At 43.3% G+C, this 23,659-nt stretch overlaps 1 protein-coding gene across 7 annotated transcripts in view; it reads left to right on the top strand.

Moving 5' to 3' along the window:
* SH3PXD2A (SH3 and PX domains 2A) overlaps nucleotides 1-23,659 on the top strand; it is a 378,650-nt gene that overhangs the window by 261,081 nt on the left and 93,910 nt on the right. Inside the window, exon 1 of one of the 7 annotated variants that reach the window (XM_060241737.1) lies at nucleotides 23,312-23,345. The exons of 5 other annotated variants lie outside the window; for them this stretch is intronic. Coding sequence is in view for 1 of the 2 variants with exons in the window: in XM_060241735.1 (XP_060097718.1) it covers nucleotides 23,512-23,524 (13 nt within the window). In the remaining variant the exon portion in view is untranslated. Of the gene's footprint in view, nucleotides 1-23,311; nucleotides 23,346-23,504; nucleotides 23,525-23,659 lie in introns of those variants that run through there. One more of the 7 variants, XM_060241735.1, reaches the window with a different exon arrangement.

The raw sequence follows: 23,659 nt of genomic DNA on the forward strand, positions 1-23,659 counted from the left end.
AACTCTCCTTAGGACCAAAATCTTATATTCCAAGTAACGACTCCCTGAAGCGTGGCACATAAATCTACATAAAATAAGTAATACCACATAATCTCAAATAAGATTCAGCAGCTGCATAGCCTGAAGCAACATGCCTTTCATAAGTAACTACTTCTGGGCAATCATTACAATGCCTGAGGGCCAAGAAGTGGTTGACATGACTGATCCATATTAAAGTGAGTCTTCTACCGACATCACCACCAAAGAAAAGATTTCTCATAAGCTCTCTTCTTTTCCGCCTCTAACACTTGGGAGGAAAGTGGCCATCTTAAGTGGACTTTATTTTATTTTATTAATTAGATTTCTGACTTGCCCTCCTCTGCATTCAGCATGCCTCAGGGCAAGTAACAACATATTGAAGTAATCAGTGGGGTCTCACAAGGATTGCTATGAGTGCTATATAATTTATTCATAAATAAATTCATTCATAAATTATTCATAAATGATCTGGAACTAGGGGTGAGTAATGTAGTGGCCAGGATCTCTGCAAACTAGATGAGTGAACAACAATGTGGCCAATAAAGTTCAGTGTTGGTAAGTGTAAAATGATACACATTGGGACAAAAAATCCAGCTAATGGGATATGACCTTGTTGAGACAGAGAGGGAAAAACCATATCGAGGTCGAATTAGATAGGTCAACCCAGTGTGCTGCAGCAGTGAAAAGGGCAGACTCTATGTTAGGGATTATTAGGAAAGGGGTTGAAAATAAAACGGCCAATACTATAATGCAACAAAGAGAAAAGAGGAGGGGGAACTTAGCCCAAAAGGAACTGAATCAAGAAAGTAATTAAGGAAATCAGGGCCCAATAGTTCTGTGTGTAAAACTGAAGCATAAATATTATCAAATGTACAAAAATATACATGTATTTATTACAAACTAGGAATAAAGCCTGCTGTGAAAATAAATACAGTGGGCTCTAGAAAGAGGCTCTGGGTGAGTGCCCCAGCCTTGGGAGCTCAGCGTCAATTTGCTGTGATGTCATAGCATGATGACAATCACACAAACTCTGAAGCTCAGCATTCATTTTGTCTGTAATGTATTGTTGCCACCTTTTCCTGTTGTATTCAATCTTGTGGTGTTTAGCATTAGTGTGTGTTTGTGGCATGATCTGTCTTTTTTGGACTGGCCTGGTTGTGTTATGGTATACCATATTCTATACAGTCGTTTTTTGTAGGGAAAGTGATCTGACTTGAGCTTTCCATCTCTTCCCCCCTCTCTGCAGTCTGTGAGGTAGGTTAGGCTGAAGGTTTGTGACTGGTCTTAAATCAGCCAGTCAACTTCCACAGCAAGAACCTGGGTCTGGTAGATCCTGTTACACCACACTGGCTGTCATAGGAGGGCTGCTGCTGAACAGTAGCAAGCAGGCAGGCTTAGTTAAATCATGCAAGTCAGGTGGCATCAAGTCACCGAGGGTGCTGCCAGGCCTAAAGTTACCGACCTCCAGGTGGATCCTGAAGATCTCATATCACAATTGAACTCCAGTCAACAGATCTCTCTCCCCCTGAAGAAAATAACTGTTTTGGAGGGTAGACTCTATGACATTATATTCAGCTGAGACCTCTCTGCTCCCCAAACTCTGGCTTCCTTAGACTCCACCACAAAATTTTCATGAATTTCCCACCAACCTGAGCTTGCAACCCTTGCAACCCTCGTCAGGAATGGCCCCAATGAGTTCTCCTTCAAAAGCCAAAATAGGTGTGGAAAGGGCCTCTTTCCCCTGCCTTTTACTAACAGACCCAAGCTTGGAATTCTGTGGTTGCCTAGCAATATTCTCTCTAAGCTGTGGAGTCTAGTGAGCAAAAATTCTACTTCATGAGCTATTGTCATTAAAGTTGTGAGCTACTGCATAAATGAGTTTGCTCTGGGCCATTTGTCATGAGCTAAGACAAAATTGTGTGAGCTAATGTTGACAACAAGATACTGACGGCTATATTAGCACAACGCCTTCAATCAGTAATAGCTTCGGTGGTGAACAGAGCTCAAGCAGGCTTTATCCGAGGTCGCTCGGGAGCTGATAATGTTCGGTTAATTACTGACTTACTAGCTACTTATAATGACAAGTCGGAATCTGCGTTTCTAATTTCTATTGATGCTGAGAAGGCATTTGATCGTGTGGACAGAGGGTTCCTGAGGAAGATGATGACATATCTGGGCTTTCCGGAAGAATTTCTTCGGTGGACCCAGTTGATATATCAGAATGCGACCTCGAGAATTAGAGTCAATGGAGAGCAGTCTGGAGTAGTCGATCTGGTATGCGGCACTAGACAGGGGTGTCCGCTTTCCCCACTCCTGTTTAACATCTGCATTGAGCCTCTCGCCCAGGCGGTGCGCCAAAGGACGAACATATATGGTATGAAGCACGGTCTCAGCGAATTTAAAATTTTGTTATATGCAGACGATGCCCTATTGATGGTGACTGAGCCAGAGTCCTCTTTTCCAGCAATTATTAAGCTTACTGAAGAATTCGGCCAACTTGCAGGCTACAAAGTGAATTGGGGGAAAACAGAGGTACTCCAAGTGGGCGGTAAGAAGACTCCTGAGGCAGTTGGAAGGCGGTTTAGACTTCAGGAGGACTCGATTCAATACTTAGGAATACAAATTCCCAATCGAAGTCAAAACTTAGTGGGGATGAATTTTAGAAAGCTCCTGGAGAAAACACAAGCTGACTTTAACCGATGGAAACCCATCCCATTGTCATTGTGGGGTAAAGTGAATGCCCTCAAGATGGTAACATTCCCCCGCTTTTTTAATGTTCTCCGAGGTCTCCATCAGTATATTCCGCAGAAGTGGTTTAAAAGAGTCAATACTCTAATGACAAACTTCTTGTGGGAAGGGAAAAGGCCGCGACTTTCCTTGGCTAGGCTCCAGCTCCCAATTGATCAAGGTGGCTTTGGTATGCCGGACTTAAGTGTATACCATAGGGCCTATATGTTGGCAAGTGTTAGTAAGTGGAGGCAAGATGTAGGGAGGGAATCTCCAGACTGGGTGGCTCACGAGGCTTCAACAGTGGCCCCTCTTTCTACGCTAGAGGTTTTGGGTTCGAAGCAGTACCAAGGGGATGTATTGCCCCCAGCAGTTCAGGCCACCAGGCGATTATGGCAGCTAATAGGTGCCAAGCAAGGCTTTAACGCCTTCTTACATGGATCAATGACTCTTTGGGGAAACCCAGAATTGAGGATTGGAGGGTGCCAAGTGGTCTGGAAGGGTTGGATTGAAAAAGGGATAACAACTCTTGATCATCTACGAGACCCAAACAGAGAAGAATTCTGGACATTTAAGGAGCTTCAAGACAAGTACAACCTAGAATCTAACCAATGGCTACACTATTACCAAATAAAGACGGCGCTGACGCAGCTGCTGGGTCCGGATGCCTTGGCTGCCCCTGACCCACCATCCCTTTTAGCTGTAGTAAGGCGAACATGGCAGCAAGATAACCCAGTGCAAGCCCTGTACACGTACTTTCGACATGGGACGCAACAACAACAGCTAATTGAAGAATTACGGGTAAAATGGGCAGATGAACTGAACCTTAGCATTCTACCATTCCAATGGTTCACAATCAACAGGGCGATCCGAAAAGTTTCTAAAGATCAACGCTTGATATTAATTCAGCAAAAAATTCATTTTCGTATTTACTGGACACCTGTTCGACTACACAAATTTAACCTTTTGACTTCACCAGCATGTTGGCGATGCCAGGGAGATGAAGCGGGGCTAAGCCACATGATTTGGTCATGCCCGGTGCTGCTTGATTTCTGGGGCGATATACTCAGGTGGATAAACCGCGTATTGGGAACTCAGCACAGATTCACAGCCATGCAAGTTCTTTTAAACTACTTCCCGTCAGCATGGGTGTTGTCTCGCCCACAGCGATATTGGGGATTTCGGGCACTGATGACGGCAAAGAGGATAATCATGCAGATGTGGAGAACGGATTTTTCAGGAACTGTAGCGCAATGGTTAGAGGACATGCTGCGATTGGCGGTGGATGAAAGGCTGGTTTACCGACGAATGATGCAACAACAACAATTCGAGGACATTTGGGCACCGTTTTTGACGGCTGTCAATAACTTACAGGGTCCGGGAGGTGAATTTGAACATAGTTCCCTCTAGGCTGTGGGGGCCAAGGTGGTCCAGAGAGCTATATTAAGTATTAGGCATACAATAGGCAGTGATAGATAAGTAGGGTAACAAGGGTGATGGGTCACAGGGTGCTGGATGAGTTGATAATTGTGAACTACGCAATTTTTGTTTGTTTAACTGTTAAATTTTTGTTGTTATTATGGATTTGCCACATATACTAAATTCAATAAATGATGAATATGAAAAAAAAAGAAAAGAAAAAAAATTGTGTGAGCTGGAGGATAAAAATACTGTGAACTGGAGGCTAAAAAACTGTGAGCTAGCTCACACTAACTCAGCTTAGAGGGAATACTGTTGCCTAGCAACAGCCACTGAGGGAAAAGGGAGCACTCAGTAGGACAGGCCAATAGGATGAGAAGATATTAGGGAGTTGGAGCACCTTCCCTATGAGGAAAGCCTGAAAAGTCTGGGACAAGGGACAAGGGGGGGCATGATAGTGATTTATAAAATTATACATAAAGTGGAGAGAGTTAACAAAGAGAATTTTTTCTTCTCTCCCAAAATACTAGAACAAGAATCGTAGAACCAGGAGACAACATCAGGCAAAGGTCTCAGCCTCTATGCCCTGTTGTTGGCCCTCCAGTGGAACTGGTTGACCACTGTGTGAGACAGGATGCTGGATTAGATGGACCATTGGTCTGATCTATTAGGGCTCCACTTAAGTGCTTTCGTGTTACTGCTATACCTTGGTAGATAATTAGTCATTGGACTCCACTGTAACATTTCTTGAAATGAAGTTTTAGTTGATGAATAAAAACAGTTTAGAGCTTCTTCGATTTTAGGGTTAGGCTTTTTCATAACAATTGCAGATACCAAATAAAAGGGCATGCATATATCTAGATGTTGTTAATTGCAGTATCTTTTACCGATCTGGGTCAGCAATGATCAACTGCATTCATTCAACAAGAGGTTGATAGAACAGGCTTAGAATTCCATATACACCTGTCAACATCTAAAGTGATGTGAGGTAATTAATTGTTCCTGCACAATACAACATATTACATATGTGGTAAATGATAGTTGCTTAATCCTTCGGGTAAACTTTTGCCAGTAGTTGGCCATGGAATGACAGGCTGTGATCACACACACACTAAATAATGCACTTTCAATCTACTTTCCCACTGGATTTAAAAGTGCATTGAAAGTGAATTGAAAGTGCATTATTTAGTGTGTGTGATTGCAGCCACACTCTTCATAGCTGACTATTAATATTGGAACTTTGGTACAGCTAAGTAAGAATGGTGCATTATTGTTTACACCCTTGTTATATGATGTGTGTATCTGAGGACCTTTGTTAAACTATTTGTTAAAGGCATTATTGCAGAGGCACTACAGTTCCACATCAAACTATATACATGATTGTATCACCTAGGTTTTGTGCCAGCTCAGCTCTCCCTTGCATGCGCACACACACACACACAAGACCACTGCTATTAGTTCCTTCTTCTGTCCTATAATGTTCTCTGGTCTTGAGCACAAACCAGGGATTTATGGTTTATACTAGAGCTTACCCCTGAACATGCACTTTCTGTGAATCGGAATACCTATTATGAGAAGGCCAAGTAGTCTGGAAGGCCTTGTCCCCTGGAAGAAGCAAATTACTCCTTGCTTAAGCTTCAAGAAGCATGTTTGCATGGTGGGCAGCTAGTCTGCATAGCTAGGGGATGGGTGGGGTGCAGAAACAGTCTGAAAAACCAGAGGCAAACATTTGCCCTTGGATTGTACATACCTTACACTGGAGGCCATATGTGCTTCATTAGGTGGGCTTTCTGGTTTAAAGAATTCAAATCTCCTTCAGGTATCGAATTATGCTTTTTGACACTTAATAGAAAGCAATTTTTTCAGCCATCTGATTCCTTTTGTGCACATGTTCATGGGAACTAATATATTCTGAATGTGAGAGGTAAAAGAGGAGAAATGCTGTGAAATGTTGGCCAGATTCACAACAAGCCTGGCCAGGTTTACCATAGTAACAGAGTAACTAGTAGTGGGACTTCAGCAAAAGTTTTACTTTTCAAACCCAGTTCTACAAACTCTGAAAAAAAGAGGAAACTGTTGCATTCAAAGCATTTAGTAGAAGTCATTTAATCTGAAAAAAACTTAGTTGGTCTTAAAGGTGAACTTGTCTACTGCTTTGTTCTGTTGCCTGTTCTTGTGTTGCTATTTAATGCTGTCAGGTGAAAATAAGATCCCTGAAAATCTCCTTTCCCTTCCAGTGCAAACTGTTGCTTACTCATATAAGCGGTAAAGCATGATAAAACATACAGAGTCAGCAGCACTCCCCCAGTATCTCTCCTCTTCCCCCATGGTTATCCAAACATCAGCATTAGTTAATGCACAGGCATGCATAGAGGCTCTTGATCCTAGGCCTCACTGGCTATATCCTGAAATTACTTAGGTAATAGGTGCTGAAGCAGATCTCCCAGGATCCCCACCAGTCCGGTTTTTGCCCGGGCCATGGGACGGAGACAGTGCTGGTCGCCCTGGTGGATAACCTCCAGCAGCACCTGGATCGATGCGGCTCAGCGGTACTGATGTTGTTAGACCTATCGGCAGCATTCGATACGGTCGACCATAGGTTGCTGACTTGCCGTCTCACTGACGTGGGGATTCAGGGGTTGGCCCTACAATGGCTTTCCTCTTTCTTTGATGGTCAGGGACAAAGAGTGGCGATTGGGGGTGAACTGTCCCAGAGACACACGCTTGACTGCAGGGTGCCTCAGGGGGCGGTTCTTTCCCCAATGTTGTTCAACATCTACATGCGCCCCCTTGCCCAGATTGCCCGGAGGTATGGGTTGGGTTGTCACCAGTATGCTGATGACACCCAGCTCTATCTACTGATGGATGGCCGGCCTGACTGTGTCCCAGAAAATCTGGACCTGGAGTTGCAAGCCATGGCTGGATGGCTCAGGCTGAGTAGATTGAAACTAAATCCAGTGAAGACAGAGGTCCTTTGCTTGGTTTGGCGTGGTCCAGGAAGGGAAATTCCCCTACCGGCCTTTGATGGTGCGCCACTGACAGTGGTGTGCAGGGTCAGGAGCTTGGGGGTGCTACTGGAGCCTGCCTTGACAATGGAGGCCCAGATAGCAGCCACTGCTAAGTCCGCATTTTTTCATCTTAGGCGGGCGAGGCAGTTGGCCCCTTTCCTGGAGCATGGCAACCTGGCAACAGTGATCCATGCAATGGTCACCTCGAGGTTGGACTACTGTAATGCCCTCTACATGGGGCTGCCCCTGTTCCAAACCCGGAAGTTGCAGCTAGTGCAAAACGCCGCTGCCCGGCTGTTATTAGGGCTTCCTAGGTGGGAGCACATTCAGCCGGGGCTCCAGGGACTTCACTGGCTGCCAATAATATACAAGGTGCTGTAAGCCGCCCTGAGCCCGCCTCGGTGGGGAGGGTGGGATATAAATCAAATAAATAAATAAATAGGACCCTGGATGGGTGCTGCCAGTCAGAGAAGACGGAACTGAGATAGCAAGTTGGCCTATTGACCTAACTATCTGGCAATTTTATATGTTCATTTATGGGCTTCTGTCAGCCTAAGTGATAAGTTTCTGGAAGACTCCTAATACAGTCAACAATATCAAGCAGGGGTGTGAAGTAAAGGTAGAGAAAGAAAGGAAGCAACAAAAGAAAAAGTAACTTGTGGAGTAACTTGTTGTTAATCAGTGCTGCAGCCTCAGCACCATCTTGAATCACAGGAACAAGGCATATGCAGAACTGCTGTGGAAGATCTTTTTCACTATATAATAGTGTGCCCTTTATATTTAGACCTGAAGCAGGTTCCTATCTGGAATTTTGAGCTAAGTGCATAACTTATCTGACAATGAAAAGTTTTTTTTTTTTTTACTGTTGGATATGAATCGCTTGGTCTCATGCAAGATAGCGCTTTTTGCACTTGCAGCTAAAAAAGTTAAATCCTAGATGGTTCCTAGTAATGCACCACATTGAGCTCTATAGTTCAGCATAGTTATTATGATTTTAAATATATCAACGATGTACTCATGAAATTTTAGAAATGCACAGTTCTAATCTGAAGATTTGGTTTTAAGTATGATATTGCTAAATGTAATTTTTTTTACTGTGATTTTATATTGTAATGGCCAATGGCCACATACAATAAAACTGTCTGTCTGCTTCTGTGGCATGCAGAGGGCAACCCTTGATGAAATTTGTCTACTGTGAAGCTTTGTCATCCATCAAACTTCCCATGCACTACAAAACATCTGTCTGGCCACTTCTTTGCTGCTTCCTAATGCATGTGTTGGGATATTAGTAGGAAATAGTAACATCTGAAGCAATGACTGCTCCCTTTGCACTTTATACACATAACAAATCTCAACTGCCTATGGAACTACTGTATATGTTCCCTTCTTAACACTAATAGAAATAAAGTTATTTCAGGTAGGTGGTGGAGAGATTTAACCTTTTTCCCAACCCACGAATTGTCCCACACAAACACTCCTGGCCACTTTAATTTTGGTGAGAAGGAAGCTCCTGGGAGGTGGGGTTCCCTTGCAGGGGAAAAGTGATAGATATGATCATAGCATTTAGCACTCCTCCATGCCTCACAGCCACATTATCTTGGCAAGCCAACTTGGAAAAAATTTACTTGCTAAGCTAATGTGCATCCCTGCCTCATGTCTAACAGTTTGCTTCTAAACTTCTGTAAACCAAATGGCCACCTTTCACAAATGATCTTCATTCCTTTCTTCTTAAAAGATGTGTATCTTTCTGTCTTCTCTCCACCCCTCTCTTAGAAGCAAAAATAATCCACATTTACTGTAGCAAGTTGAAATGGGTCAAATGCCAAAGTACTTAGGTGCTCTCCAACTGTTGGAGAACTCTGTCTGGCAGCTACTTGGACGCTCTCCAGGTGGTTTCACACATCTGTGCGCTGAATAACTTTTCTACCTGTAACCTAGTTGATTGGACTAAATAGAGTGTGAGCCAATTTTCCAAGAAATAGAGGTAGTTGGGGAATGGAATCTGACTTCACCCTTTCCTCTGTCTCAACTTTTTCTTGGCTGAATGTCTTGTTTGAATACAGCAAATCTAAAGGGGTAAAATGTGTGTGTATGTGCATATGTAGAGATGACAGCGTAGCAATCTAGAGAGAAGCTGTGATATATATTTCTACAAATATTTTATTGGATGGCTTGTTGAAAATCTTTTTTAAAAAAGCAAGGCCAGATACTGCATGAGCAAGAATGTGTCAAAATATCAATAGGACAAGTGAACTGGTATATATTGTTTGATTTTAGCCAAGTATTTAAGGCCCTGATTTTGCTAACTGTATTGAGGGTAAATCTTCATGTAAAAATTCCAGAATCTAAAATAGAGTTGGCTGAATTTCATAAATGAGTTGTTGGAAAAAAGAGATGAGGTTTTACAGGGAAGAATGCCATGGCTCATAACAAAAGGTATACATAGATTGCAAACTTAGAAACTAGAGAACTAATATAACATAGCTATAGTACTGGCCTAGAACTTGGGAGCACCTCTTTCACTCCTCATTTTGCCAGGAAACTCAATAGGTGACTTTGGGGTAGACATATATGCTCTCTCTCAGCCTAACCTACCTCATATAGTTATTGTAAGAATAAAATGTATGGGGAACTATATTGGTCTGAATTCCTGGGAAGCAAGCCAGTATAAAAAACACATTGGAAGATACTAAGTAGGCAGGGCACAGAAACATTTTAGAAGGTGATGTCTGTCACAATCCCTCACTGGGTCTGTGTTGTCATATGTGTGTTGCATGTTTGCTTGCATGTAAAACATTGTTTCCTCTTTGTTGCTATCACCCCAGGATATAAACCCAGCCTCTCACATAAGCAGTGCCTTGTGGTACCGTGGTAAGACTGAGTCTAAGCAAGTACAAAGGGCAGAACTTCTAATTACTTGGCTCCTGTGTCCTTAGTGCAGGGTTTCCCAAACTTTTCTTTCCCATAGTCTGGTTATTTTTACACTTCTCCTTTGTGGCCCACTAAAATTTGGGGGTGGAGCCGGGAGACAGGAATTATGTCATTTCCTGTGGTATCAAGGATCAAGTGATGTCACTTCCGGGGCACACTGAATCAAAACTCCACCTTTTCCTGTGATGTCACTTCCAGGGCACTCCCCCAAACCTGCCTCTTCTTTGGAAGTAAATACATTTTCAGAAAAATCTCTCTGAAACTCATGCTGAGCCAAAATGGGGGTGGAAAGTGGGCGGTCCTCTCTTTTCATTCCCACACCTGCATGCACCTATCTGTTTGTGTACTCTTCTCCAGCTTGCAAGCACTCCTAATGCCCATATTCAATTGCCTGCACCACCTACACACCCCTTTCTCAACAGCACTGGCCTTTGTATGCAGTTGTGAGTGCTGTTGCCATTGCCATCAGGAATGCCAGCACTGTGTACCACCCACACTGGACCCTGGCAGTTGCTCTACCTCAAAATATGCTGATACATTTAGTAGGCCCTTTCTTCAGCTGCTACTACTAGTACCCTGCCTCAAGCTACAATCAAGCTTGCTTGGTTTCAAGAAAATCTTTTGACAGCTATTTTTCATACTTTTCTTTGGTTGAAACACTGGGAATTGCTGTACAAGGTAGCAGAGAATTGTACTGCAATTAATGAATTAATTTCAAGTTATATGAAGTTCATACAAGCTTTTCTGCAGTTATCCCCAAAAAGATATTTATGAGGTGCTTGCAGCTTTTTACTGGCTGTATTTCCCATGCCTTTAAAAACAACCTGTTGTGCAGATACTTAGCCAGTGAACTACTTTCATCATTTTAAATATCTACAGGAGGAGTTTAATTTTGATGTCAGACAGCTGTTAAAAGCAGGACCAGTAAAATGGTGCCAAGTTCATAGTACCATCTCTTCCAGTGCTGTTGAGATATACTGCAGTAATCTCCAATAATCTCTGCCCCACACCTCTTACTCTCACTCACTCACACAGAAATCTCATGGAAGGCCACCTGGCTACAACTGGGGGTGCCAACTTTTCATTGGCAGAACTGCTATGTCTGCAACAACAGTATGATGAAAAGAAAAGTTTCATCCAGTAAAAATGGAAGGAAAGAAAAAAAAAGGAAAAGAATGAAATGGAAGGAAATGAAAAGAAAAGAAAAGAAAGACATGGAAAGAAAGAAGATAAACATAAAAGGAGCCATGTTGGATCAGGCCAGTGGACTACCCAATCCAAAATTCCCTCATACAATGCCCCAAAAGCACCAGAATGTCCACTAATGGGGCCAGGGCACTAGAAGCCCTCCCACTGTTGCTTCCCCCCTGCACCGAGAATACAGACAGAGCATCACTTGCAGGGAAAAAAAGAGGGTGGGGAGGCAAGGGGGGAAAAAGCCTTCCTCACCATTAGATGATCCTAGCCAGCAACAATTCTGCCCAGGGGTCATTTGGTAAAAAAAAAAAAACAGCTACTGGAATGCCCACTTCCCACCCCTCCTGGCTGAAAAAAAACCACACACCCTTCTTTGCCTCCCAGGCCTCCCAGAGAAATCTCCCCAAAAGAACATACTGCAAGGCACATGAAAGCTCATACCTTGAAGAACACTTCATGGGTCTAAAGTGCTAATGGATGCCAGCTTTTCTCTCAAACACTGGGAACGGGAGAGAAGGAAGGAGAGGCAGCCCAGCTTCAATCTGCACAACGCAAAGACGGGGCAGGGCTAGCTTTGCTGGGGGCGGGGCTAGCTATGGCTTTTGGCCTAGTAGTGAGGCTTCTGTGGCCTGGTAATGGGTCATGACCCTGCAAATGGGAAACACTGCCTTAGTGTATAAGAGCAATCTTCGGTGTATGGATAGTATTTGAATCACAGTCTGCTTTCTTAAACAGGAAAGATACTTTATTACTAAAGATTAAATTAGAGTACATAGATGGAAAATAGCTATCATAGTTAGGAGATACGGAGCTAATGAAAGTGAAATTAAACCATGAGTCTAGTTATGTTACAATACAAGATACCTTAGGTCAGTGATGGCGAACCTTTTAGAGACCGAGTGCCCAAAATGCAACCCAAAACTTATTTATCACAGTGCCAACATGGCAATTTAACCTGAATACTGAGGTTTTAGTTTAGAAAAAACAACTCATAGTGAAATTAACAAACTGAAAGAACATTTGGTTTGGATAGCATTTGCTTAGGAAACCAACAAAATAGTAACATGTCAGAATGGGAGAATGATGGTGAGAGTGTCATAAGGCAATAAATGGAGGCTGTTCATTGCTCTGTTGCTTGCAAGTCTGGGTTAAACTGAGAACATGCGTTTCCCAGAGGTGTTCCTGTCCACCTAATTTACTTTTGAACATGTAACATAGATTATAAACATCATTCTACTTTGCCATTAGGAAAAAACAATACATTAAAATATAGTGTGTTTAGTAGGAGCTGGTGGTTAGGGTGTCCAAATCAGATCTGAGAGGTCCTGCTTCATATGCCCACTCTGCCCTGGCAGCTGGCTGGGAAACCTTGGACCAGTAATATACTCTGAGTTAACCCGCCTCATAGGTTCGTTGTGAGGATAAAAGGGAAGGGGACAGTGTGTCAAACCACTTCAGTGCTCTTTTGGGGAGGAAGGCAGGGGATACATAATGTTAGGTAATAAATTAAGTTGATGAAAGGAGTCCACTGATTTATATGGCTAAATCCGAGTCCAGCAGCACCTCAGACAACAAGATTTTTGAGCGTCAAAGCTCCTTTTATCTAATCGAGGGAGCTCTAATGCTGGAAAGCTTGTGTCCCCTCCCCCAAATCTTATTGGTCTCTAAGGTGCTCCTGGGCTTGAATCTAGTTGTTCTACTATGGACCAGCATGGCTACCCTTGGAAACTTCAGGGATAGTCTGAATTGTATTAACTAGAAAGTCTGATGTGAGAAAGGAAGGCCAGTTTGGTGTAGAGGTTAAGTGCATGGACTCTTACCTGGAAGAACCGAGTTTGATTCCCCACTCCTCCACTTTCAGCTGCTGGAAAGGCCTTGGGTCAGCCATAGCTATCACAGAGCTGTCCTTGAAAGGGCAGCTTCTGGGAGAGCTTCTCTCAGCCCCACCTACCTCACAGGGTGTCTGTTGTGGGGGAGAAAGATAAAGGAGATTGTGAGCTGCTCTGAGACCCTGAGATTCAGAGTGAAGGGTGGAATATAAATCCAATATCTTCTTTCTTTAAACTAAAACTGCAATCCTGTGCATGTATAGAGAGTAGGTGCCACAGGGCTCACTGTAGATTACTTCCGAGAAACCATGGATAATAATAATAATAATAATAACTTTTTATTTGTATCCCGCACTCCCTGCACAAGCAGGCTCAGGGCGGCTCACAACATAGGAATGCAATACAATATAATAAAATCACATAAAACAGTAAAATTAATATGCAGTTACATTAAAATTAACATTAAGGTGCTAATAGATCTTAATTCAGTAGAAGAGAAGAAACATACACAGCGACATTATCTTAGCTCGGTATGAGCGAAGGCTATTTTGAAGAGGTATGTCTTACAGGCCCTGCGAAATTGATTTACACATCGCAGGGCCCGTACCTCCTCCGGGAGTTGGTTCCAGAGTAGTGGGGCCGCAACAGAGAAGGCCCGATCCCGGGTGGTCTTTAATCTGGCCTCCCTTGGCCCAGGGATATTCAGCTGGTGCTTACCAGCTGACCTCAGTGCTCTCTGGGGCTCATAGGGGGAGAGACGGTCCCTCAGGTAGACAGGCCCTCGGCCATATAGGGCTTTGAAGGTCATGACCAGCACCTTGTAACGAACTCGGTAGACCACTGGCAGCCAGTGCAGTTCGCGCAGCCCTGGCCGTATGTGCTCCCATCTTGGAAGCCCCAATAGCAGCCTAGCCGCCGCGTTCTGCACCAGCTGCAACCGCCGAGTTTGGCACAAGGGCAGCCCCATGTAGAGGGCGTTGCAGTAATCCAGTCTGGAGGTGACCGTAGCATGAATCACCGTTGCCAGGTCCCGGCGCTCTAGGAAGGGGGCCAACTGCTTTGCCCGCCGGAGATGAAAAAACGCGGACTTAGCAGTGGAGAGCAAGCCCAATGAGGAAAGGCTAAGGGACTTGAGGATATTCAGTTTGGAGAAGAGGAGGTTGAAGGGAGGGGGACATGATTGCTCTTTTGACGTATTAGAGGAGGGCAGGGAGCTCTTCCTGCTGGCAGCAGAGGAGAGGACTGGCATAGGAAAAGCTTTTTAACAATAAAAGTTGTTCAACAGTGCAATCAACTCCCTCACTGGCAGTCGTTAAGCAGCAGCTGGACAAACACTTGTCAGGGATGCTCTGGGAAACCAGAACAGCAGTGCAGCAGTTCAAAAACAGCTTATCAACAATTTGCCTTATGGTCCCTGTAGCTTGAAAGAGCACTGCTCAGATATTGCTATCAGAAAGCAAAGAAGACTGCAATTCCTACCTTTCCACTCCTAAACCAGAGGCGATCCCGACCACTGTTTCTACCAGATTAGTGGGATCCAAAATTTCCTGTAATAAACCCACACCCCTTAAAAAATGTGCTTGATTCGTCCTGATCTCTCCTCCCCACCTACCCCATCCCCACACAAACCCATGCTTTCTTCTTCCCTTTGGCTTGGACCGCAGCACAACAGTTTTGAAATATGAAACGCAACCAGGTCTTGGCCACATGAAAACGTGACGCTGCCTTATACCCATCTCTCTAGTGCAGGGGTGGCCAAACTGTGGCTCTTTCACACACATTGTGTGGCTCTTGAAGGTCCCACCATTTGTCTCTTTAAACCAATTCTCCAATCCATGCCAGCCAGTGACTTGGTGAATGCATTCAAGTTCAAGTTGCTTTCTTTCCACCTCTCTCCCTCCATCTATTTTCCTTCCTTCCTCCTCTCAGACATCTGACATTCATGTCTGGTGGCTCTCACACATCTGACATTTATTCTATGTGGCTCTTATGTTAAGCAAGTGTGGCCACCCCTGCTCTAGTGGGTCCCATCTAACCACCTCCCTAAAACTGCAGGAACACCAGCAAGGAAATTTCCTCTGTGTGTTGTGCTTGGGGGCTGCATTGTGGTTGCACCCCCCCACGTCAGAATTCCAAAGGTGCCCATGAGCTCAAAAAGGTTGGAGTGTCCCGTTGTCTCTCTGAACGAGGCCCATTTAGGGTTACCAGGTTTTTGTTGGGAAATATCTGGAGATTTGGGGGAAGGAGCCTGAATTTGGGGAGAGGAGAAGCTTCAACGAGATATGACTCCAGAGCCTCATGCACGGGGGGGGGGGGGATGTGTGCGAGGGAGCTCGCGTGCCCACAGAGAGGGCTCTGAGTGCCTGAGTGCCTTATGTGGAGCAAACACACCCCAGCCTCCCTTCTTCCCCCTTGACAGAGGAGGATGGGTCCCATGGGTGACAGCATCTGAGAGAAGCATTTGAATCCATAACAAAGGAAAATTCCACCTTTTAAAGCTTCTGTCTGCTTAAGTGAAACCACCCCCCTCATCCTGCCCCTTGTGGGAGAGTTAGAAATCCTACCCCTCATGGGAGATACCTGCTGATGAGGTCTTTGGGCATGGAGCCCTTGTCTCTCTTCCCTGGCTCAAGTTTTTATGATGCTCATTCATCTCCTCCTTTGGCAGGTAAGCCAAATGGTTCCCCCCCCACCCACCCACAACCCAGTTTCTGTTTTCCCTGATTCTCCTCTCTTGTGGAAATAAACAGTTGTCATGATTTCAGGATCCCCAGTTATAACAAGATCTACATTTTCACGCACATCCATTCAGCTTTATTTTACAAAGCGAACTAGAAACTTGTAATCTTAAACTAATATCTTCAAGAAGACCTATACCGTAAAGTACTAGAGACAAACAACTCAGTAGTGGGGGGTTTTTTTGCATGCTACACTGGATGTGCTAATTATGAACTGCACTAAATAGTGAAGGAAAGGTTTAGTATAGCAAATGACCCTATCCTTTTCTGATCAGTACCTTGTTTAGACTGGATAGCTGCATGGTAATCAATGAAAGATAAAGAAGCTGTGAAACTAGGTTATAATATGGTAGGTGTGTCATTTTGGAAGCTGGTGGAGCAGTGGTAATTAGGCACAAAGTGGAAAAATGTTCATTTTATGAAGTTTGAACTGGGAACTAGTTTGTTTTGTGAGGTTCATGATGCAATAGAATGGCTCCCTGCAGGCTAGAGTCTCCAGCTTGATTCTCCTACGAAAGAGAAATTGCCTCTCCTTTTTCCTTCTGACCCTGCAATCCTCAACTTCCAGGCCTCCTAGAGTCCCCTCTTTTGGCCTGGCTTCATCTGCTGGCTTCCCTTGAATTCCTGTCACTTCCATCAAAAGAAAGTCCCAGTAAAAAAAATGAATGAATAACATTCTCCCTATTTGTTGCTGTTTTAGTACCATTTTTCCTCCAGTTAGAGCTGCTTCCTATAGTGCCTTGTCTATTCTAGACAATACTCTCACCACAGGGAGGTTTTATTTTAACGTGTCATATTTGTCATTTATAAAGGTTAACATGTGCCTTTGGTGTGTTGAGTTGGTGGCTTGCTACCTCCGAAATTACATTATGATTTTATGTGATTGTTTTAGCCTGTGGCAGTTAGAATATCTGCTTTGTACTCCTGAAGCTTTTAATATCTGTTGGCCATGAAGTTCTAATTCCACAAAGTCTCAGTTCTTCTAGATGATCTAGCTATCTGTGTCTATAGTCTTCCTTAAAATAATGTTTTCTATACCTTCCTTTTGATAGTTAGCAATGATTCATGGGATATGGAACCTCTACAGTTCGGAGGGGAGGACTCATTTTGCTATGGGAAAAGTTTTTTTTTAACAATCCTTTACATTACACTACAGTTCATTATGTGGTCCATACTCTTTCCAGAGTATATGCAGTGTACCATATAATCTACTTCTGCTTGATAACCTGTTGCTAACAATCTCTTATCTATTTATACCTTATGCTGGATTTTCTGTATGCAAGTACAGAATTGAACAGAACTTCTTCTGTCTAGAAACTGGAGGGCTACAGCTGCTCTTCTGGCTTAAAAAGTAGGAAATACTAAAGTAAAATATGTGGTAGTTTTGCTGGGGCTTCCCAATGTTACTTATACAGGCTCCTCCATGATTGTCATAAGCGACACTAATGCACATGTCTTTTGAACACATTTATTTTTATTTATTTAAAATATTTCTGTGCCACCTTTCAATCCAACTCAGAATCCCCAAGGTGGCAGACATTAAAACATATTAAACACTAACAATGTTCAAATATATAAAAATATTTTTAAAATTTAATATTTAAAACAAAACAAATGAATACACACACAGGAAGGGCTAATAAGAGCTAGTGAGGGAATGCCAAACAAATAAAAAACATCTTCATCCACTGGCAGTCGAAAATAACTGAGGGAAATAGACACATCTTCCTGAGGAGGGAATTCCAAAGTCAGTGCCATGACCAAGAGGACCATCTGTTTTGGCATTGATGGTTGGGGGCACCTGAAGTGAGACCTCCAAAGATGATCAGAGAGGTTGGGTAGGTGTTGTGCATTTATTGTTTATGCTGGCAATATATACACTATCTGTAGAGCTTTGTACTAGACGGTGCTGTTGTATAGGAAGAGGAGCTATTCTCTAAGTGCTTACAGGTACCTTCAACCTACAGTATTTGAGTAAATGATCTGATTTAGAAAGGGAATTGTAGTGCTTGATTTGAACCAGAGCTCCATCTGGTACATTTCTGTGCTTATGCTTTATGCATTATGATGTTGAATGGTGCCTCTTTGGAGAGCCAGTTTGGTGTAGTGGTTAAGTGTGCGGACTCTTATCTGGGAGAACCAGGTTTGATTCCCCACTCCTCCACTTGCAGCTGCTGGAATGGCCTTGGGTTAGCCATAGCTATCGCAGGAGTTGTCCTTGAAAGGGCAGCTGCTGTGAGAGCCCTCTCAGCCCCACCCACCTCATAGGGTGTCTGTTGTGGGGGGGGGTGAAGATATAGGAGATTGTAAGCCGCTCTGAGTCTCTGATTCAGAGAGAAGGGTGGGGTATAAATCTGCACTCCTTCTTCTTTGGGCACATCCTTTGTTTGCTTATTCCAGGGGTGGCCAACGGTAGCTCTCCAGATGTTTTTTGCCTACAACTCCCATCAGCCACAGCCAGCATGGCCAATGGCTGGGACTGATGGGAGTTGTAGGCAAAAAACATCTGGAGAGCTACTATTGGCCACCCCTGGCTTATTCCATTCTAGGAACTGAAGTGCATTTCTGACATTTGGAGAGCATGACTTTTACTCATGTTTGAACCCCACATGCCCATTAAATTTGTTTGATGTTCTTGGGCTAGTCACTTTGTTCATCCTACTCAGTGAGAAGAAAAGGAAGAAGGGAGACTTATGATGTGTTTAGAAGAAAGGTAAAATAAAAATGTTACATAGTGCTTGTTTCTGTAAGTGCAGTAGAAATGTTTGATTACATCCCTGTACATGCAAGTGTAGATCTGTGTCCACACTCCCCCCTTTCCTTTTTGTATCATAACCGTGCAGTGATGGCACTGGCAGTGGAAATGTCTCTTGAGAATCTGCTAAGTGTCGGAAGGAACCCAGTTAATGTTCAGTTAGCTTAGTATTTGGATCATCGTGAAAGAAGTCTCTTCAAAAACTTGCCATTCTATAAATAAAGTCTCTTGAGAGATGGAACCAATTAGACAACTCTTGGAGAAGGTTCTTACAAAACAGTGTCACTGTGCCAGCACTAATTCAGCAAGAAGAAGGAATATTTTCTGCCCTTTGAGCTGCTGGGGTTCAGCTGGAAATAGCTCTCATATTGGGTAGAATGATGCTGCAATTCTGAGGAACCGTTTGTTAAGAACAGATGAGATATCAAGTTTGGATTTAGCAGGTAACTTTCTTTAAACATTTAGCTTTCTTTTTGTATGTGATACTGAATTTAGTCTGCATCCTATATATATAAAACCTCTTGGTACAATGTGTTTTTGACCTTCTTTGCCCTCTACTTTAAAGGTAAAGGTAGTCCCCTGTGCAAGCACCAGTTGTTTCCGACTCTGGGGTGGCATAATCAGGATGAGATGGGCCAGTGCAGAATTTTGGCTACAGTACAGGGGGACTGAGCTACATCTGACCACCTCCTCCCACCTATGCTACTGCTGCCAGACACACTCCACAACCAGTGGTGCACGTTTTGTAGGCTAAGGGCAAAATAGATGTCTGTCCAAGATCACACCTTGAATTATTCCAAAATAACTGTATCTTTTCCATTCATAATTGGGATTGCTAAACAGAAATTTATTTTATCAATCTAACTTTTCTCCCCAATGCAGATAATAGAAATAAACAGGAAAGGGAAGGAGGCTTCTGAATATAGAGGACACACACACACTCCCTGTTTGCCAATCTTTCTTTCAGTTCTTGGCTACAACCTTCAGGTTAAGAGCTGAAGGCCAAGAGTCCCTTGGTCTGAGCCTCTGAGCACAGCCAGGCTTTAAGAACCTGTAGCAGAAAGGAAACAAATTCAGTCAGGTCTCACATAGCTATCGCCAGCCAACTACCAGTCTTCTCACTTCCTCTTCTCCAACCAAAAGAATGCCATGAACAAGCAAGGAAAGCTTGCATATTTTTTCCATTCTCTTTTACCAGAATTATGTGTGTGATTGAGTGGTTGAAGTGCGGATGGATCCCCATATCAAAATCTCCCTGCATTTAGAAGACTGGAACAAAAATAGTAATTACACAAAAACTCCATTCCATTTAGGGTCCATTGTGCATGAGAGACCAAACCCAGTGTGTGTGCTGTTATGTGAACAAGAATTTCATAATGAGACTTCGTGACTATCCTTAGAAGTTCCAAATTTAGCAAGTTGCCACTGTTCAGGATTGAAACTGTTTGCTAAAAGTAAAGTGCTGAGTGGTATGACTCCAGCACGTGGAAGTGGCCTGCAGTAATTTAATATAGGGTGAGTGTTTTACCAAGCATTAATACATAAATTCAAGCTTTGACAGATCTGATTGTCTGTGGTGTTCTACGATGTCCCTTGCCCTGGACAGGGTACCCAGCAGCAAATTTTGGGAACTCTGCAAACCTCTGAGAATTTGAGGGGAGGACAGGAAGGAGCTTCCATGGTACTCTGGACTAGAACAGCAGAAACAGTATGGGATTTGCACTGCTTTGTCTTCCAGTTCTGAGTTTGATATAAGACATAAGCTCTTTGTGCTTGAGGACTGGGGGGTTCAGTATTGACAGATCTTGGCTGGCTACCAGTAATAGGAGGAGGGCTTGGCAAAGCAGGCAAATAATTGTTTCTCCCCTTCCTGCCCCTCCCCTGAACCCCAAGATGAGTCAAATATGCCTTCTGAAAAGTTTCTGATTTATCTCTTGTTGGGAACACTCTACTAGCAGGTGATGAGGGAGTAGGGTTGCCAGATCCAGGCTAAAAAACTGGAAGTTTAGAGCCTGAGGAGGGCAGGGACCTCAGTGGGGTACAATGCCATAGAGTCAGCCTTCCAAAGCATTCATTTTCTCCAGATCTCTGTAGTCTGGAAATGAGCTGTAATTCCAGGGGATCCCCAGGTTCTTGGAGGCCTTGCTTTTCCAGAAAGGATCTGCATGTCTTCTCTTCTATTTTTACCTCACTCAGGAGCTTATGCCTGTTAAATTTCAGGCCAGTGACTCAAGGAAGTTAAAGTTCTTCATCAGAAAGTTCATCCATTTGACCAAGCATAGCATGTTCTGTGCTCAGTTTTTGCATGCTGTAATGGTGGGGTGTTCTTGCAGACAGAAGTTGGACTGCTGCAAAATAAAAGATGTTGTGAATGCATCCATCCACTGAAGAAGCTAGCATGATAACTTTGTTTTTGAGCTTTGTGAGGAAAGGGGGGAAAAGCAGAAGGAGGGATCAAAATTGCTAATTAGACTTTTCATGTAAAGGCTGGAGCTCCATGGGCTGACTCTGTGACTTTAACCTCTGGCTAAGCCTCATCCCTCATTTGTGCCTGATACTGTTCCCTGCCCTGCATTGCTTCTATGTTTTGAAAAGCCACAGGGACACCTACGCAAGAGTTACTAGATGAATTTCTGGAAGTTTCTACTATAGTCACAATCTTTTTTCTCTCTCCTTTATGCACACATACCCGTTCCTAGTCTAGTATTAACTCTTCACTTTTAAATAGGGGAAAGTGCTCTATAAGGAGTTCTGCTTGCCTCCTTTGAAGCAGGGGTTATGTTGTTCTCCCTCAGAGGTGGAGGACATCTTTGTGGGCTTAAATCTCGGGCAGGTGGCAATTCATAGTTTCTCCCTAGAGATGAGGGGCAAGGAATCAGTATTCTCAGCGAAATGGAAGGCTCTTCATGCTGCCTTAGGGGAAACAGTAGATGTCAGGCAAGTGCTAGTGATGTCACACCTAAGTGATGTGTAGATGCTGAAATCATTAACAGCCAATGATGAGAAATTTTCATTGTTCTTCAATTTTGAAAAAAAGCTGACAAATAATGACTATTTTCATTCTTGTGAGCTCTTTTTGTACTTTTTTCATGCAGCTTCAGACATTAATGATGAAGACATGAAAGCTGAGAATAGGGATGATTTAGAATTCTTGTGTTGTGGTTCTCTGGAGGTACATAACACACATTCTTCGCCCAATGGAATATACAATGTATATATTTGAAAGATAATTTTAATTGTTTCCTGCCCAGCCAAATTTGAATATATGAAGTGCTCTACACCATGTCACACTACTGGCCCATCTTTCATTACATTGCCTAATCTGACTGGTAGCAGCCCCCTAGGATCCATGGTCTTTCATCCCCATTTGAGGGCTTTTAAATTGATATACTAGGAGTTGAACTAGAGACTTCTGTATGTAAAAGCATGTGCTCCATCCCTATTGGAGCAAACTGATACCTGCATTGTGGTGGGGGGTGTTTTGGTTGCAGTGTACACTTAAAGTGCTATGAAGACTTTTAGTGGACCTCAAGTTGCCCATCCAAGTGTTAATGGGTAAACACTTACCTTGTTACACTTCCTTGGGTCCTCAAGTCTTGGGGAAGTTGGAGTACAAAATAGTACTTCAGAGGTCCATCATGATGATGAAAACAAGGAGAAAAAGCCTGCCATGAATACCATACATATGGCCATACTACCTTGGAACTTTTTTACATGTATCTTGAATGTCTGAATAGTTGTTATAGAGAGGATTTTACAACTGTAGACTGAAAATGCATGTAAAATGGTCATATGAATCCAGAAGCTGTCACTTGCCTTGGAGAACCCAAAAGGTCATCTACATGTCAGAATGGTGTTGTTGGCTCTAGGAAAGAAATGTCTATTTTGATGTTGTCAAGACTAGTGCATGCTGCTGTTGTAATTGGGTGCTAATAATCTTTTAAATATCTCTTAAAGTGTAACTATCAATTTCCTTGAAGTTTCCAGACTTTCACTCATAAGAGAGAGGGTGAATTCTGGAGGAAAAAAGGCACTGGCTTGAAAATATTTTCATAGCAGGCTTCTGGTTGCAGGCACCATGGGGTAGATCTTCCTGTGGGTATTCAGGGGTGGGCCATTGTTTATGCTTTGGGTGACTGAGCAAAGGGCTTCTGGTGCAGCTTGCTGCTGCTAGGAAATTAACTGACCCTCTAGCCTGGTGGTATAACATACCTTTTGAGTTTGTGGTTATAATCATATGATCAGCATTAAGAAATGAACCAGAAAATTTGTAAAGCGGGCAAAATGGGCCTGGGGTTCTGAGGAAAACTATGGTGTGGTATGTGGGGGGTGGAGAGAATAGTTGAAGCATTTTGTGGTGATTTGGGGAGCTTTAAAACTATAGTGAGTTTTACTATCTCGAGAAAGGGGTTTTATTTTTTGTTTACAGTTGCATGTCAAAAGCAGAGTGTTTTGTGTGTGTATGCTTTGCTTTAATGAGCATTTGAGTGAGTCTTGTTTGGGAGGGGTGAGCAGAAGGGAGAACTGTAAAAAGGAATCTGGTTCTGTAACGCTTCTTCTTCTGTTTCAAGTAAACAGTCTTTTGTGCCCTCCCTTCTTTCCCCTTCCTCCACCCCCACCTCCTTTTATTTAACACAGCTCATGTGTTTTCTATTTAAGGGCTGCAGCATGAGGCAAATATGATTGGCGTCCACAGCCCCCTTTTGACTCTCTGCTCGAGCCTGTAAGAGCAAAGTAGGAGTGCAGCCTATAAGGGGGAGAAATTGTGGACTTTCACATTTACTGAGGCAGCCCTGGAAATCTTTTATTTTTTCCCCTTTTAAAAGGACTGATTCTGTGGCTGGGATGGATTTTTCTCTCTGAATGGGAACAAGGATGGTGTGGAAACCATGTTGGGACAAGGTTTTGTTTTCAATCTCCATCCTGCAACTTTGAGTTTTAATTAACAATATACTGTTGCTTGTAGATTTTTTTTTCTTCCCTTCTTTCTCTCCAATGTTCCTCTGCGCTGCTGAGCTGTGGGTCAGAGGAAGCTAC

The sequence above is a fragment of the Heteronotia binoei genome, chromosome 6 (assembly GCF_032191835.1).
Source record: "Heteronotia binoei isolate CCM8104 ecotype False Entrance Well chromosome 6, APGP_CSIRO_Hbin_v1, whole genome shotgun sequence".
NCBI classification, from domain to species: Eukaryota; Metazoa; Chordata; class Lepidosauria; order Squamata; family Gekkonidae; genus Heteronotia; species Heteronotia binoei.